General features: G+C 41.5%; 1 protein-coding gene across 5 annotated transcripts in view; it reads right to left on the reverse strand.

Annotated features, from left to right (window-relative positions):
• LOC105482527 (Rho guanine nucleotide exchange factor 3) overlaps positions 1-19108 on the reverse strand; it is a 346919-nt gene that overhangs the window by 153408 nt on the left and 174403 nt on the right. For all 5 annotated transcript variants that reach the window (XM_011742660.2, XM_011742693.2, XM_011742663.2 and 2 more), the window contains one exon: positions 11304-11366. In XM_011742660.2, coding sequence (XP_011740962.1) covers positions 11304-11366 — 63 coding nt within the window. Of the gene's footprint in view, positions 1-11303; positions 11367-19108 lie in introns of those variants that run through there.

Consider the following 19108-nt stretch of genomic DNA (forward strand, 5'->3'; position numbering starts at 1 on the left):
TTTTTCTCTTTAAAATATTCACTTTATATTTTATGCTAAAGAATTTGACAGTAAATCAAAGATATCAAGACATTTTACCCCTAAACACTTCCATATTTATCTCTAAAAATTAAAACATCTTTCTATCCCCAAATTATTTTTTTCAACAGTAGAAGAAGCAGAAAAGATTTTCTACTAAAATACTGAGGTGGCTCAAGTTATCTATTTCAAAAAGCAATGTGTAGATGGGCAGATGAAGCATAAAAAACTAAAAACTAAAAACAAAAACAAACAAACAAAAGATTTTAAAAAGCAATGTGAAGGACCAGTAAACTAAACTGTTCTCAAGGAAAAATCTAAACACCAAGTGCTGAGAACTGATTTCATGACTATTACATGGTCTTCCTAAAAACAACTTACATAATGTTTTACATTCTTATCTTTACTAACACTAACAATCTCATATACCAACAGGTCAAAATCTATTATACTTGTATTTTTTGCAGTCATTTGTATTACAAATGTAATGTAATAGAAAAGCTTATCATAACAGATTGTCTTAAGCAGAGATTCATAATCTAGAATTCTCACACCCTCAAGAGTTCACTGAATAAAATTCAGGGCATCTTCAAGCTTGGATGGAAAAGTGAGATACATCTTTATTTTCACCAATGATTGAAATTTAGTATTTCTTTCCAGTATGAATGGCGACTACACATCACAGAAGCATTCTCAGACCTGTGACTGTCAACATAGAAATCACTATATTTTCAAATGACAGTGTAGTTGGTGTAGGTATTTCAAAATATCATTTATTCTTATTCTTATCATATCACTGAAGGTGTATTAGTTATTAGACTTGTTGCCAGATGTTACTTAATGCATTAAGAAGCACATGCTCTAACCACAAATTTGTTTTTAAACATTTTTATAACTATATTTCAACATAACTTGTTTGCTGTAACCTTGTGAATTTTGCTTTGGGCACATATAAACAGTCTTTGTGGGGAAAGGGGTGTTCACAGGTTTTGCAAAATACCAAAGCTCAGGAATCCCTAGAACTTAATCTCCTCATCCCCACAATTCCATTCTCCCAATCTAAGGACTATCCACAATACAGTGTATGTTCTTCCATATTTCTTCCTTTATATAGATAAATGCATATAAACATATAGGAGCATAACATATATAGCATGTGTTCTGTAACTGCATTTCACACTTATATTCTCAATGCATTTACAAGTCTATATAATTTGGATATTCATGCTGTTTCCAGTTTTGGCTATCATAAACAATGCCGTAATAAAAATCCTTATATACCTCTTTTCATATACTTTTTTTTTTTTTTTTTTTTTTTTTTTTTTTAGATGCAGTCTCGCTGTCACCAGGCTGGAGTGCAGTGGCATGGTCTCGGCTCACTGCAATCTCCCACTCCCTGGTTTAAGCGATTCTCCTGCCTCAGCCTCCCGAGTATCTGGGATTGCAGGCATGCACCCCCACACCCAGCTAATTTTTGTATTTTTAGTACAGACGAGGTTTTACCACGTTGGCCAGGCTGGTCTCGAACTCCTGACCTTGTAGTCCACCCGACTCAGCCTCCCAAAGTGCTGGGATTACAGGCGTAAGCCACTGTGCCTGACCTCATATACTGCTTTTTAAAATTATATGATCAATTCTATTTATGGAATACTTGTACTAATAACAAAGACCTCCAAACTTAACAATAAAGTTGATTTTGTATAATAAAATCAATAGCAACAATAGTTTTTGTTTGTTTGTTTGTTTTTTGTTTTTTTTTTGTGTGTGTGTGTGTGTGCTCATGATAGCCAGGTACTAAGTACTTTACATAAATTAACCTTTTATTTTATTTTATTTGTTTGTTTTTAAATAAAGACAGGATCTTGCTCCGATACCTAGGCTGCAGTGCAGTGGCATGATCTTAGCTCACTGCAATCTCTGCCTCCTGGGCTCAGGTGATCCTCCCACCTCAGCCTCTCAAGTAGCTAGGACTATAGGTGCATGCCACCACACTCAGCTAAGTTTTAAATTTATTATTTTTTTAAAACATCAAACAAGTTTTACTTTTGTGCTACGTGTTTTTCTGTTTTTTTGTTTTTTAACTTTTAAGTTCAGGAGTACATGTGCTGGTTTGTTACATAGGTAAATATGTGTCATGCAGGTTTGTTATACAGATTATTTCATCACCCAAATATTAAGCCTAGTACCCATTAGTTGTTTTTCCTGATCCTCTCCCTCCTCCCTTCTCCCACCCTCCACTTTCTGATAGCCCAAGTGTATGTTGTTCCCCTCTATGTGTCCATGTGTTCTCATCATTTAGCTCCCACTTACAAGTGAGAACATATGGTATTTGGTTTTCTGTTCCTGCGTTAGTTTGCCAAAGATAATGGCTCCATCCATGTCCCTGCAAAGGACATGATCTCATTCTTTTTTAATGGCTATATAAATTTTTTTGTAGAGAAGAGGTCTCACTATATTGCCCAGGCTGTTCTCGAACTCCTGGGCTCAAGCAATCCTCCAGCCTCAGCCTTCCAAAGTGTTGGGATTATAGGTGTGAGCCACCTCACCTGGCATGAATTAACTCATTTTTATCCTTACAACTTTAAGGCAGGGCATTGTTACAATTTCAGTTTTACAGGTGAGGAAACTGAGGTACAGAATGATGTTCACTCTCTAACCTCCTGAAGTTTGTAATTCTGGTGATAAATTCCAACAAACAGGTGTTCTGGGGCACAAGCACCCTCATTTAACAAGGGCTGCATCAAGGTCACTTTGAGGGGGAATGAGAAAAGGTGAATACACTGACTTACACTTTGTTATATCATCCACATCCGAGAGTGTGTCCTGAAGCTCCTTGGAATTTCTTTGTCACTGTGCTTTTCAAGAAGTGAGTCAAAGATAAAAGATTACAGCAACTATCATCTACCACCTAATCTATTAGGCCAAAGGCAAGATGCAATGTGTCTGTGTGAACACTCAAAGCACAAGTAAATTTGCCATCAGAGGTGGCAGCATCAAGAACAACCATTGGACCAAACATACGGTGTCTGCTACCTTAGCCCAAACAGTTTCACAGACAGCAAGAATAGACCATAAATTCAAACAAACAAAGAAAAATGCCAACAAGTTAAATATAAGCATGTGCTAATGAAGACCCAATCTCAGCTAGATGCCTGGTCTCCTCGGTGATAAGAGCATTATTAACCTCTCCCACATAATTCATCAAGGCCCCATGCTGGCCAGGGCAAGGCTAATCTCCCCAGTTAGCAAGTTCCAGAACAGACCAAGAGAAACAAAACCACAGAAATGGTATCTTTTTTAATTATCTGGACTCTGCTGAGCAGAGATAAAATAAATCTCACAGCTATTCCATGCCTGGTTTAACATATCCTGGCAATGAAACACCTTTTAGCTTAACTGAGACAGGAAAGCTTTTTTTCCCCTCTTCTACATCAATGCTTGTGCTTTGGGCATGCACACGACAGCATAAATAACTGGAGTGCACAGTTAATGGAAATTTGGGGATGCCTGTCATAAACCTCAAAGCAACTTTGTCAATAAGACCAGCTAAAAGCACTAAACATCATCCAGCACTGAAAGCCAGGGAGCCAAAAGCTTTCTTCTCCTCTCCTGTCCTGGAGGTGGTGTGGGGAGGCTATGGAATCAAACCATCCTGGGCTTAAATTTACAAATGGCTAGAGTAGCATGGCTGTGAGAGACTCATTAGATACATAGTGACAAGAGCAGCTACTGTTGATTTAGTGCTTACTATGTGATGGGCACTGTGCTATTATACATTTTATTATTTAATCCTCATGTTACTGTGACTTTGAACCAATTGTTTATCTCTCTGACTCTCAGTTATCTCATCTGCAAAAAGGGTATGATACATTCCATTGTCACAGGACCATACCACTGTGAGAATTTAATGAGGTATTTGGAAAGCACAGAGCATATGAATACTTAATTCATATTAGCATGCTATAGTATGCTATTTACTAATATAATAACTATAATTAGCACTGTGATTGGGAGGACAGGCCTGAGACTCAGATCCAAAAGCTATGGTATTTGCTAGCTGTAAGGCCTCAGGCAAGTTTATAACTTCTATCCACTCCGTTTGCCTCATCTCTAAAGGGATAACATGAGGATTAAATAATAAAATGTATAATAGCACAGTGCCCATCACATAGTAAGCACTAAATCAACAGTAGCTGCTCTTGTCACTGTGTATCTAATGAGTCTCTCACAGCCATGCTATGTAAGAAAGGACTCTAGCCATTTGGTCCCTTCTTCCCTGAAATTCTGATTAATATTAATCCCAGGAAAACTATGCTAGTAAGAGTAATACTGAGCATCTCAGAATACCCATATAAGTAACTCAATCTGAGACTCATTAATTAATTAATTAATTAATTAATTCACCCATCCCAGACATATTTATGGAGCATCTATGATGGACACTATGTATTTGCTTTGAGGGAATTCACAGGTTATTGGTGAACTTATAAACAGATCACTTCTATACCATGTACTACAAAAAAAATCAGGAATAGCCTTTTGTACACCCGAGTGAACGAAGTCCAAAAGACTTCCTGGCATCACACATCTGAGAAAAATATGTTCATCTCATCTTCTGCCTTAAATTTTAAAAATTCTATCCCAACCCTCCTTTTTTTGGAAATGCTACTGACTTTTTAACATTTATCTGTCCCTTTCTTTCAATTATTCATACAACAGAAGAAATTTCAAGCATACCTTCATTCAGCGTTTATTCAGCACCTGCTATGGGCAAGGCCCTGTGCCAGGTGTTGGGGATGTAACAAGAATAGAACACAGCCCTCCCTGTGAAGGGCTCACAGCCTGCCTCTGAAGGTGAAATGGAAGCAGGCATCACAATGCTGGGTGATAAAGACTAGGACGGGGACACAAGCTTGTGAGCGTGGGGTAGTGGTGGTAGGGAATGGCTGCAGGGAGAGGTACAAAGGAATCCTGGAAAGTCTGGGAGCCTCTTAGAGGAGAGCTAGATAAGAAGGGTAAGGGAGCACGAGCCAGGTGAAATGCGGGGAGAAGAAGGAACAGCAGGCATTCCACACACGGGAGAATAGCATGTGCAGAGGCCCAGGGACAAGATGGAGCATGACGACTTTGAGAAACTGAAAGAAACCCAGCATGGTTGGCCTGCATGTGTAAAAGGTGGAAGGGAGTGGTTCAGGAGGTAGGCAGGCACCAGATGGTGCAAGCCTTTGGAAGCACAGTCTGGGAACCTGGAGGCAGCATGACATCTTGGAAAGATGGCCCTGGCTGATGCTTAGAGGGCAGACTACAAAGAGGCCGGGAGGCCAGTGAGGAGGCCACAGAGATGCTGAATACTGCTTGACCTCAGTGAGGGTCTTGCAGTCATGTTAGTGAGCTCCAGAAGAGCCTCCTTCACTGTTGGCAGACCATAGCTCAGCTCTTCCTCAACTACTACCCTTAGGAAGAGAGGGAAGGGGTGAGATTCAAACATTTGCCATGTGGATTTCTGTGTAGATTTCTCAAAAGGGGCAGAAGAATCCCAATACATGGATCTCAAAAGCACTGAGAGCTGTGAGCACATTCTTCCCAAGTATTCCTTGCCAGGAGCTTAAACAGGGCCATCTTGATGGTTGCAAATCAGCAAAATAAAAATGCAGGAAGAATGTGAACTCCAATCCTATCTCACCCCAAGTGATGGTCCAGCCACATGCTCCCATGGGAAAGCTCCACCAGCATAGAAAAGATGCCCCACCACCAGCTCCATCCCCACCAATCAAGAGAGGAGTGTGGGCCCTGTCAGGGGCTCTCCTAAAGGCAGGATAGGTGGAGGGGGGAAGCAAATGTCCCACCTCAAGTTACAGTCTTAGCAAGGGACTGGCCATGTAGTGGGAAGAGAGAAGGGCCAGGGAAAGCTGAAAACCATCTCCCACGCCTGTGAGATTCCACACAAGATACTCAACAGCTTTAAACTTCATTTGCACTTCACTGCCAGAAGCAGAGGATAAGCCTGTTCACAGATTGTAAAAATATTCATACTCTTTTAGCCAGGAATTTCATATCTCAAACTTTATCCTACTGATAAAAGAGATTACACAAACATGTTCCTGGATGCCCATCAGCATTACTTATAATAGTGAAAAGTTGGAACTTATCTAAATACCCAGTAAAGGGTCGGTGGAATAGATTTAAATGAACCCATTTGATAAAGTACTCTATTGTTATTAAAAATAATATTCTTACAGAATATTTCATAATATGATGACATGTTCTTAATATAGTATGTGAAAAATTCATGAATAAATTAATTTGTACTATAACCCCTTTCTTTTCTTTTTCTTTTTTTTTTTTTTTTTTTTTTTGAGATAGGGTCTTACTCTGTCACCCAGCCTGGAGTGCAGCAGCACAGTCACAGCTCATTGCAGCAACCTCCCAGTCTCAATCGATCCTCCCACTTCAGCTTCCCAAGTAGTGGGGACTACAGGCATGCATCACCATACCTGGCTAATTTTTAATTTTTTTGTAGAAACAGGGTCTCCCTGTGTTGCCCAGACTGGTCTTGAACTTCTGGGCTCAAGTGATCCTCTCACCTCAGTCTCCCAAATTGCTGGGATTATAGGCCTACTGTGTGTGCCTGCCCGATCTCAATTTTAAAAACTATGTATGCTTATATAAATTTTAAAAGCTGGTTAAATATATATATGTTATTTAGGGATACATGTCCATAGCAAACTTATGGACATGCAAAGCAGAAACAAACATCAAACTCCACAAAGCAAAGGTTTTGCAAGGGTCTTTGGCATCACTGTTAAAGGCGTATTTCTTCAGTTGCATTGGTAGCTACGTGGGGTTTTCTATTATCTTTATGCCATTTGTATGTCTGAAATATTTCATAATGAAAAAAATAAAGGTTTGTATATAATGACAGGAAGGAAATTCATCAAAATGTAGCTATGGCTTTGAGGTGGGATTGTCAAACTATTGTTCACATTTTCCAATTTTTCTAGAGAACATATATTCCTTTTTATTTTTATATTACTTTATCATTGGAGGCTATTTTTGTTTCCACCCAGAGCTCATTTGTTTTATGAGAAAGAATGTGTGGTGCTGAGCTGTGCTCTGCAGCAGGAGCTCTGGCACCAAGGGCCTTTCCTGTGGTGACATGAGCTACATCGTCTCTTGCCCATAAGAATTTAAACTAGAAAAGTGCTGTGGGGGAGGCAAGCTCCCTGAAACCATCCTACTCATATCCTCTGACGTGAGAGGAGATTCGTAGGTGGCTGCTGGGAGCCTTCTCCACTCAGCAGATTGCTCTCAAAAGTGTACGTTGCTTTTTATTTTCCCTCAGAAATAATTTGTGTTCTAACCCACCAGGAAGTTGGGGGCCCAGTCAGGGGATTGGGTGAGGCGGTGAGGCGGTGGGAAAAAATAGTGACCGATTATATCATCAACTAACATTGACTCTCCAGTCAGAATTCATTTTTCACCAAGTGCTGGGAGTAGAGAGTCAGAAAACAATTATTTGGAGATACATCACCCATCACCGAGCTTTAAGACCCTTCCAGTTTCCTCTGTAAGAGAAACCCTTAACATGGGGTCTTGGCTGGGATCCATGAATCCCCTGAAATCACACATCAATCTTGTAAAATTTCCTATGCTATCACCAGATTCCCAAAAGAGTAAGTGATGCATCCCCCTAAACAAGCGAGGATCCCTGTTCTGTAAGAATAACGTCAGTCATCCTGAAGGGTGTCTGAGTGATGATAACATCAAACATTCTATAGGGCCACGAAACCAGGCTGCATAGTAAAAGGTGAGTGGCCGGCGGGCAAGCAAGCACAGTTTTATCTGTATTTATGGTCATGCTCCATCTTTCTCATTATCGCTCAAGTTCCGCCTCCTGTCAGATCAGCGGTGGAGACTTTAGATTCTCATAGGAGCACACACCCTATTGTGAACTACGCATGCAAGGGATCTAGGTTTTGGCCCCTTATGAGATTCTAATGCCTGATGATCTGTCACTACCTCTCGTTACTCCCAGATGGGACTGTGTAGTTGCAGGAAAGCAAGCTCAGGGCTCCCACTGATTCTACATTATGATGAGTTATGTAACTATTTCATTATGTATTACAATGTAAAAATAATAGAAATAAAGTACACAATAAATGTAAAGTGCTTGAATCATCCTGAAACCATCCCCTACCCCACCTGGTCAGTGGAAAACTGTCTTCCATGAAACTGGTCCCTGGTGTCAAAAAGTTTGGGGACTGCTGCTATGCGGCACTTACTTTTTAATCAAAGGGGGATTTAGTCTGTGTTAATATTTCTCAACTTTAAGTCCCAGAGATATTTCTTCAGAAGAGGTATACATTAGGCGAGTTCACTGTTTTGTTTTGTTTTTTAACCCATCAACAGTATTTATCAAGAATCTACTGTGTATCTAGCATTGAGCTGGGACTCAATGAAAACTTGACTATGATCCCCAAAGACCTGTCCCCTCATCTAGCAATTTCTTGTTCAAAGCACATATCTGGCAAATGTCTTACGACTTATTAAATGGAATAAAAATTGAAAGTTACTCACATTACTTTCTCAAACCCTCACATCCTCTGGTATGAGTCATCCAATGGGACCCACCTTTTTTTTTTTTTTTTTTTCTCCAAAGATACTTTCCACTACACATAGAAACAGTCTGAAAAAAACTCTTCAGTAATACTGCCAGTTAGCTCAGGGATAGTGACTCTATTGGATATCATCATTTAAATGCACAAAGATAAAGCTCCTTTGAGTAGCCTGCAGAGGCCATTTACTTATTAGAGCAATTAATTTATTGGATTCAGATATTCATTTCACCATTGTTGCCTTAATGGCAAAACATCTTCTCCTGTGTGGCTCTATCTACCATTTAATTCCATTCAACTCATCTCTCCAGAGTGCCTACTGCGAGAAAGTTACTTAAATTTAGTCACACTCCCTCCATGGCCACATCTGGATCTGTCACACCCTCTATCATCTCCATATGACTCTAATGGTCAGTGGAATCTGCAAAACAGCAGTTTTCATGTTCCTACAACAGTTTCTAGAATTCTTCCAACTTCTGCAATTATTATACTATGTGGCAATAAATGGAGGAAACTCAGCCCTGTTTGCCAAGATTCAGGAAAAATGCCAGGTAAATCAGAAATGAGTCTGTCCAGAGTTGAGACCCTAAGCGTAGGGATCGGCCATGGTGGTGGTAATGGGGTAGATTCATCTTCTATACAAGTCTCTTTACTCTGACAAAACATAATATATGAGATGGTTAAGAAAAAAGAAAACATCATCCGTAGCTGCACAAGGAGAAAAGAAGCCAAATTATCCACAGGCTTGTGACCTTGATGGGAAGTCAAGGCCACTGATGACAATCAAGACAAAAATCAAATCATAATTCATAGTTGTAAACAGTCCTTTAATACAATGTTAGTGGTTCTTTGATAGAAAGCATCTAGAGACATGCTTTCCTGAAAAATGGATATCAATAATATACTTGGGGAAAAATGTAAGACAAGGCATAATCTTAGAAGTGACCTGGATTGAAGTCTTGCCTGAGTCATTACACCTCCAGGGCTTCCACTTCTTTATCTGCAAAGTGAAGGGACTGGAATACATACATGGTGGCTAAGGGCTCTGTAAATTCTGACAGTCTTTAAATTCTGAAAATCTTTAAATTCTAAAAGTAAACTTCCACAAAATTAAAAAGATTCAAACACACAAAAAAATCTTGCTGCTGCTAAGAGAAATTCCATAGACTTCACTTGTCAATAACAAAATATTCAATGAGTAAAGTAAAACCCAGAGGAACATCATCTTTTTGTTCTGTTCACCATGGCAACCTAGTAAACTGGCCCAACTCCATCAATCTGAGGGTCTAAAGATTGGAACAAACAAACACCATATGGTAAAATAGATGCTGAAGTACATTAATTAGTGCCAGTTCAAGCTCACTCCATCATGGCTGCTTGCACCACAGAAAACTCTGCAGTAATTAAAAATAGCTTAAAAAACATTGTTCACACTGGTAAATAATGTTATCAGTTGAGTACCTGACAATCCATATCTAATGAGTTTCCTTTTCACAATGGTTTTAGAAGGCCTGATCCCAAACCTTTTTTCTTTTTATTTTTTAACAAATGAAGAAACAGAGGTTCAGAGAAAGGAAATGACTCATCCAAGGTACACTGTTAATTATAGGTAGAGCCAGAACCATGACTCAGTTCTTTATTCCCAGCTTGGAAGGCTTCTCATCTCATAAGAGTAGCTTTCATGGTCTCCATAGAGGAGAGCGAGCAGGGCCTAATGTTAGATGGATCCACAGAGCACAGTGGTTAAACCCCAGGGACGTGCAGATGATGAGTTGACAAGGGGAGCCCAGGGAGGGCCTGAATTCCTACTCCACCTCCCAGGCCCTGGATAATGAGGGCATCAGAGGCTAAGGTAGGCTTCCCAGTTGCATCAGTGGGGAGACAAGGTGGCCACACAAAGAAAGCGATGAAATTAAGTATCCAAGGACATGTTCTGAAACAAAGCCAAGAAAGCTTTTCCACCTTGATCATCACCAACAGTCAACTACCAAGACACTTGAGCATCTTCTACGAACTTCTGATTAAAAAAAAACACAATGAGGCAAATATTTAGTGGGTGCCCAGTATGTACAAGTAATGTGTTTAGTATTCTCTCTTTTATTGTTTTATTTGATCCCCTCCCAAATTTTGTCAGGTTAAGTCTTTTCATCCCTATTTTCCAGATGAGGAAACAGGTAAGGAAAGGTGTCACACAGATGGTAAGTACAGAATCTGGACTCAAACTAAGATCTGCTGATCCAAAGCCACTCACTCCACTATGCTGCTGGAGTCTTCTTCTGGCCTTTGGCCCATCCGGCTGCCTGAGCTGGGCCAAGCCACTAACTGTCCCTCAAAGGGGGACAAACATCTCTTCCATCTTCTGGAACCAGCCTTTAAAAGAGCACACTCGTATTTATCTAGATTCTACCCAGATGTACTGAGTTCATAATTCATTTTATGAGAGAAAAGACATAGGCAATAAACAACTTAGCCTGGAAGTTTAAGTTGGCCACACAGTTTTCTCCAGTGAAATAAAATGTTTTTCAGTTAAAAAAAATTTTCCCCCAGGTCACAACTTCCATAGTCAGATCCTGGAAGTCCACTTCAAGCACACAGCATATTATTAACAAATAATCTTCAGAGAAGAGAGATGCTCTCGGCGCCAGTGGAGGTAGAAAGGACTATACTTACACTTATGTCGAGACTGCAAAGGCTAACAGCATCTTCATCTTGGGTGCTCTGTTTCCGTTTTCGCTGCAAAACAAATGAAAAAACAAAGTTCAAAGGTAAGTAGGGGTTATGGCTTTGATTAAGGCAAGAAAAAAGCAATCAAATAGCACATGCAATCCTTATCATTTCCACCATGTTACCCAAGACTTGTAACCAAACTATGTAAATGAACACTTCTTTTTTCTTTTTTGGAGATAAGAGTCTCACTCTGTTGCATAGGCTGGAGTGCAGTAGTGTGATCTTGGCTCACTGCAACCTCTGCCTCCTGGGTTCAAGTGATTCTCCTGCCTCAGCCTCCTGAGTAGCTGGGATTACAGGCACATGCCACCACGCCTGGCTAATTTTTGTATTTTTAGTAGAGACAGGGTTTCACCATGTTGGTCAGGCTGGTCTTGAACTCCTGACCTCGTGATCCACCCGCGTTGGCCTCACAAAGTGCTAGGATTACAGGCGTGAGCCACCGCGCCCAGCCTATAAATGAACGCTTCTAAGACAGCCTAAGAAGTTATGAGAAACTATTAAGCTCTAGGATAACTGGTTTGTGTTACTATTTTTATGTGTGCTGTTATAGTTTGTTTCTCTTTGAGTTTCATTTTTTTCTAAATGTCTCCATATATCAAGGCGCAGAAATTTAGATACAAAGTTCAGATTATGACTAACTGGGAAGAGGAGATTAGATTGGAAAGAAAATCTAATTCACTTGAAGACATTCCATTTTTAGAGCTGCTTTGTACTTAAGTAATTTAAACTTGCTCTAAACCATATCCAGGGTCCTAATGTAATCACAGAACCCTAATGTTGGAAAGAAACTCAGGCATCTTCTCCAACTTTCCTGCTTTACAGCCATATGATTTTTAAAAAGTCATTACCGGGACTGAAGATAACTGTATTTGAAATGAATTTGTAAATTTATGACCACGGCAGTCTGCCAAGTTAGGTGTGAAAAAGTATGTTTTTCTTTCTTTTCTCTTTTTTCTTTTGAGACAGGGTCTCCTTCTGTTGCCGAGGCTGGAGTGCAGTGGTGTGAACACAGCGCACTGCAGAGGCTGGAGTGCAGTGGTGTGAACACAGCACACTGCAGTCTTGACCTCTTGGGCTCAATCAATTATCTTGCCTCAGTCTCCCAAGTAGCTGGGACCTCACGAGCACACTCCAACACCGGGCTAATTTTGGTTTTTGTAGAGAGGGGGTCTTACCATGTTGCCCAGGCTGGTCTCAAACACCTGGGTTCAAGTGATCCTCCTACCTTGGCCTCCCAAAATGCTGAGATTATAGGAGTGAACCACTGAGCCTGGCCTTTTTCCTTTCATAAGAAGAAAATAAATTTAATCTACAAGCCATAAAAAAGCTCATCAAAGATACATTCACCTCTCTTCTGCACCCCCAGCTCAACCAACCAGTCAAGTGTTTCTTCAGTCCCTAACCTGTGACTTGCTAGGTCTTCTGATGTTACTTAGAAGAAAGCTATCAGAAGACCAGAATCAACAGCATAGGGTTACAGGAGAGTTTGAAGACATCTGTAGTCTTCAATCCCAAAAGAAGTCAGCCTCTTCCTCCTCTAGTGGAACCCTGAACTTGAACAAAGGCAGAGGCTGGAAAGCAAACAGAAATACTCTTTTCTATATTACTATAATTGTTCTGTTATTTTTTTCACTTCAATTTAACAAAGGTTTGTTGAGCATCTACTATGTGCCAGGCCCCGTGTTTGCTCCCAGGAATGCAAATGTCAGCAATTCCCAAGGTTAAGGACCTTACACTCATGTAGGAGAGACAGGCCTATTATGATGAACTATAATGCAATAAGAGCCAAACATCCTAGAGAAAGTCACTTTGATTCTCTGAGTCACCTTTTCTCAACTCTAAGGTGTGAGCAGAGGTGGTGGTGATGGCATTAGCTTCTATTCTCAAAGGAAGAGGAGTAAATATAGTAATGCATTTTAGAGCTTAGTAGAGTGCCTAGTACACAGTAGGTGCTGAAAACATGGGTTGGAGGGCTCTGGGAGGACAGTGAGGGAGGTCCTTCCAGAGGATGAGGCATTTGAATAGGCCTAAAAGATGAATAAGAATTTGTCAGACAAAGGTGGGGAAGAGATAGGGGCCTCTTTTTGCTAAGCAGCTACCTAGATATTTAAAATCCCAAAGTTCAACATGGTCCTATCCAGAGCAGAGGCGTTCTAAATCTATACATTTTTCCACTGAAACAGTGGTGCAGCGTGCAGCAGAATCACCTGAGGAATGATTCAGAGATGCTGATGCCAGGAGCCATCCCCAGGAAAGCTTAATCAGTCATTTGGGAGGGTGCCCAGCAATCTGCATTAACAAGCTCACCCAGTGACTTTTAGGAAGTCAAATAGTCCACTCAGGGTCCTTAAGGAAAGCCTCGAGAAGATGCTGATCACAACTCCAGGCACAGCTGCCATTTTTGAGGATGCTTCATGTTTGTACAGGGGCCTGATCCTTATTGATTCACCATCCAGGTACAATTAAAAACAGGACTTCAGTGCCAGTGAAACCAATTCACCAGCTTATATTTATATGGTGACTTTTTGAGCCAGATATGGTATGGGATAATTTCCATCCTACAGGTTAATAAACTGAGGTCAGGAGAGAGAAGCAATTTGCTCAAAGTTACATGGTTACAGCGTAACACTCTGAATCCAGGATTCTAATTCCTAGGGCAAAGCCTTTTACATACACTATTCAAAGGGTTGGTGGCAAATAGGTTACATCTCACTTGCCATCCAGAATGCCTGATAGTGTCTGCTTCGAGCACTGTATTGAGGACTGCACAGCATAGCAAGCCAGAGAATGCTGTGATCACAATCAGCAACATGTGTTGGGCAATGAATTGGGGCATGGCAGCATGGGTATCCTGCTGCCTAGAGTAACCCCATGCCCTTCCTGAGCTCTACTTCTCCTGCCTTGGGAGGCTACCGTATTATACCTGGGATCTTAGGAGGTATTAGGAGGAGGTTGAGACTCTGGGATGTTATCTGTAGAGTAGAAATAATGCCTTCCAGGTTAGGCTGTTGTGAGGATCATAGATGTTGGGCAACAACAAGACCTGGCACATAGTAGGTGCACAGTAAGTGGCAGCTCTTGTTATGAATTGCCCAGACCATAGGCTACACTGAGACACACTGCAACCTAGTATTACCAGATTATTGAGGTTTATGGTGCTACAGTTCCATTCCTTGAGCTCAATGATTTTGTCAACCTGACATGTTGACAGTAGCCTAGATGCAAACTGATGCAGGAGAGGGAATAATAAGAGAAGCTCCTCTCCTCACAGGCATCACAGGCATGCAGCCCTCTCCAGACCAATTCAACACACTACCCAGCTTTGGAGTCAAGCCTCATGAGCTCCCCCGACCCAGTTCCTGCCAGATAGTGCCACCTGCTCCAAGTGTCAAATCCAGAAGACAAATGGCCTCCAATGGTCTTTTTAATTCAGCCATAGACAGTTAATCTGGGATAGAATGATCTCCTTAAGGAACCCACACATTTTATAAAATAAAAACTCCATGAATTATGAAAATGAATTTTCTTTTCAATTGTCTTACATAGGGAGATGACTGACCAGTGCTAGCAACAAAAAAGTAGCCTGAAGTTTAAACTCTGGGCTCAGAACAAAAATTTCACAAACCATCACTTAGTCACTTGTTCATTTGCTCTGTGTTCACTGAGCACTTTGGACAGGCAAAGCCCCATTCTGGGTCCTTGGATATAGCAGTGGATGAGCCAGGCATGTTCCCTGCCCACTAATTTGGAGTAAAAATAAAACAAAGTCATTACAGATTGTGATCTCTGTTATGAATGAGTCAGATAAGATGCTAAGACAGAGGCTAGTGGGGCAGACCCATTTTAGAAAGATAATTTTATTTAACTGTTTTCTGGGTTTTGGTTGACCTCTTCATGAGACATAAGCCCATGAAGGCCGGACTTGGTCAGTCATGCTCACAGTCCCAGAGCCTGGGACAATCCCTGCTACATAGCCAGCTTCCCTTAAAAGAGCATTTCTGGATTTTGTTGATGCTCTTGGTCCTCCTCCCTTTGCTTGTCCTCTTCACCAACTGCCCAACTCCAGACGGTCACAGGAAGAGAGAACAGAAAGGACCTGGTGAAGAAGGGCATACAGAAGGAAAAGCCACATACAGACATTTCACGTTCTACCCAGGAACTGGGATTTCCAGAATATTGGGATGTTGACCTCATGCCAGTGATCTACAGAGTAGCTCATGGAAGAAATTACCAGTTGGAAATAAGTCATGGAGACATAAACAAATGAGCATCTCAGAAAGCAGAGAGTGCAACAGGACATGGCACTCACTTTGAACTTTACTGGAGCTATTAATAATAATAATTCAGACTAATAATAATGGAAACTTTAGCCTATTGAACGCTCACTACATGTCAGGCACAGAGCTAAATCCTTACATGCATGATCTCATTCGATCCCCATAACTACCCCATGAGGTAGGTAGATAATGGTATTATCTCCATTCTACAGAGTAGGAGATGAAGGCTCAAAAAGGGGCAGGAATTTGTCCAGGGTTTCATGATTAGCAAGTAGCAGAGCCTGGATTCAAATCTGGGTCTATCCTACTTCAAACTATGTGCTTCCCCACCATGCTGTCCCGTCCCAGAGTCTGGGATGGCACATCAGACCTGCACAGAAGGTGTTGAGCATGAGGAATATGGCAAGAAAATAATTTTTATTCTACTAGAGAGACTGGCCTTCAAGATCACAGCACACATTGTCTAGACCAAATCAATTTTGTGATCCTTTCTAGTTTTAAGAGCTATCAGTGTCTGCTATCAGGTGGCAGGCACTGGTGGCAAGCACTGGTGGCAAATAGGTTATGTCTCACTTGCCATCCAGAATGTCTGGTAGTGTCTGTTTGGAGCACTGTATTGAGAAGGACTGCACAGCATAGCAAGCCAGAGAATGTTGTGATCACAATCAGCAACATGTGCTGGGGAACGAATTGGGGCACAGCAGCAAGGGCGTCCTGCTGCCTAGAATAACCCCATGCCCTTCCTGAGTTCTGCTTCTCCTGCCTTGGGAGGCTACCGTATTATACCTGGGATCTTGGGAGGTATCAGGAGGAGGTTGAGACTCTGGGATGTTATCTGTAGAGTAGAAATAATGCCTTCCAGGTTAGGCTGTTGTGAGGATCATAGATGTTGGGTGACAAAACCTGGCACATAGTAGGTGTACAGTAAGTGGCAGCTCCTGTTATGAATTACCCACAGGAAGTAAAAAATGCCATTTTACTTCCTCTGCATCAAAAACCACTGATCAGTTACCTGGGGGCATTCTAAGGCAGGAAGGGCACTGTGTGTGAACTGTGCATTTGCACACTTGGTCTGACAGGTTCCCAATTTGAGGAGCCAAGGACCCACCCTGTTATTCTTGTCAAATTTACTGAAGCAAATGCACAGTCCACTTCCCTTTCAACTATGAAAACAAAGCACCTTGGGTGAGTCCAATAATTGTACTGTAGTCTCTGCTCTCTGATTTCAGCACATAACTTTAACCCCTCAGTGCCCTGTGCTGAGCAGTAGGTCAGTGAATAATTTCTGAATGGGTGACTAAAAGAAAGAATAAACGAGGCCAGTGTTTTTGAGGTGGCACCTTTTCCTTTCATTAACCACCTGGTGGCAATAGGGCAGCCAAAATTAAATAAAAAACCTCAAAAGTGAAGGTCATTGAAGGCTGAAATTCTTCAACCTCAAATCTCCTTGGAGACAAAACCTGCCCATTCAAGCTAAGATTCTTGTTTTTCAAATAAGAGCCTTTTTTTTTTCTTACCAGTGGGGGCATTTATTTTCCTTAAAATGCATAGACATGTTAAAAGAAATTACAGTGGTTTAGACATTGGTCCAAGTGGGACATTGGCCATTTCCACTCCTATGAAAAGGAATGTCAGATCTGTTCAAGGGTGAGGCACATCCCTGACCAGTGAATCTATCTGTGTACTGCCCTAGGCAACAGCCTAGGGACTCAGTCTCTGTGCTTTAAGGGCAAGTAATCCAAGATTGATAACACCTCAGATGGAAAGGAAACAGCCAGATGAACCAAACCCTAAACGAACTTAATGGGCACCTGACCCCTTAGTCTCAATGCCACGTGCCTATAGGGGGGCGGGGAGAAAGGCAGTTACAGAGAATCTGTGGGAACAATAGACTGCATGTAGTCTCTAAGTCCTTAGCCCTGCAGGTTATATATTTGCTATAGACACTTTCTAGAAGTGCTCAGGTGCTGAAAAAACCCTCCCATGCTTCTTTAAAAAGCGACCAGGGGGCCAGGCATGGTAGCTCACGCCTGTAATCCCAGCACACTGGGAGGCCGAGGCAGGTGGATCACCTGCGGTCAGGAGTTCGAGACAACAGATTCTCAGAAGAACTGGCCGTGGTCCAAGCCTGAATAGTGTATCCTTACCTGGCTTAGCTTCCACCCTCTCCAGACCTCCTTTGAGGTTTTGAGAGAATCACCAGGTACTTTCCAATACAAAACTGGAGGGAAACAGACATTGGAATTGGGCACCTACTGTGAGCCAAGGACTACGCTCTCAGTTTAGTGGACGGTGCCATTTAAGCTTCTCCTCAGCCCAGTGTAAGTAAGCCTTACGGTGTTCATTTTAACAGAGAAGGACACTGAAGCTCAGGAAGGCTTCAGTAACGTGCTCAAGGTCACAAAGTAAGTAAGTGCTGGAGAGAGGATTTTCTCGAGGCCACCCTGACTGCCAAACCACTGACGTCTCTGCATGTGATGCTATTTCTCTTTGTACATTGTTTAAAACAATCTGCGTTTCCTTTAAATTAATACATGAAAATAATGTAAAATACATTTAAATATTTGTTTAATGGCCGGGTGTGGTGGCTCACGCTTGTAATCCCAGCACTTTGGGAGGCCGAGGAGGGCAGATCACCTGAGGTCAGGAGTTTGAGATCAGCCTGGCCAACATGGTGAAACCCCATTGCTACTAAAAATACACAAATTAGCCGAGTGTGGTGGCGCGCACTTGTAATCCCAGCTACCCAGGAGGCTGAGGCAGGAGAATCACTGGAACCCGGGAGGCAGAGGCTGCAGTGAGCCGAGATTGAACCACTGCACTCCAGCCTGGGTGACAGAGCAAGACTCCTTCTCTAAATAAATAAATAAATAATTGTTTAAAACCATATGTGTTTTAAAACAATATAAAAAGACCCACAAGGCATTTACCTACATACCTCAAAGAAACTAAGAGCATAAATGAGACCGTTCAAAATCCAGCTCCACCTTTGCTACTTGGTGTGACCTTGGGCAAATTACTTCTATATTCCTTCATTCACTCAACAAATATTTACTGAGCATTTACTATGTGCCAGGCAGGTTCTAGGTGTATGGGATACGTCAGTGTCTATATAAAGCAGTTCTATAAGCTTTGGTTTTCTCCATCATGGGGTTATTTCAAATATTAAAGGAAATAAAATATTTCAAACAGAGCCAGACATATGGCAAGAGATTTAAAAAATGTATTATTGCTACTGTGGTTATTATCGTAATTATTATTGCTACTACTGTCACTGCTGGCATAATTATTTTGTTGTTATTTGATGTTGAGAGTCAGGCAGGGAGGGTATTAGAGATGGGGGGATACTGCAGAATGATGGGCAGGAGACCTGGTATGCTGCCTGACTCTCTCCAACTATCCAGGTCCCAGAGGACTATCCACAAACACCCTCTGGATACCTTCAGTCACATTTGCACTGTGTCGTTC

Source organism: Macaca nemestrina, chromosome 2, assembly GCF_043159975.1.
Source record: "Macaca nemestrina isolate mMacNem1 chromosome 2, mMacNem.hap1, whole genome shotgun sequence".
Classification (NCBI taxonomy): Eukaryota; Metazoa; Chordata; class Mammalia; order Primates; family Cercopithecidae; genus Macaca; species Macaca nemestrina.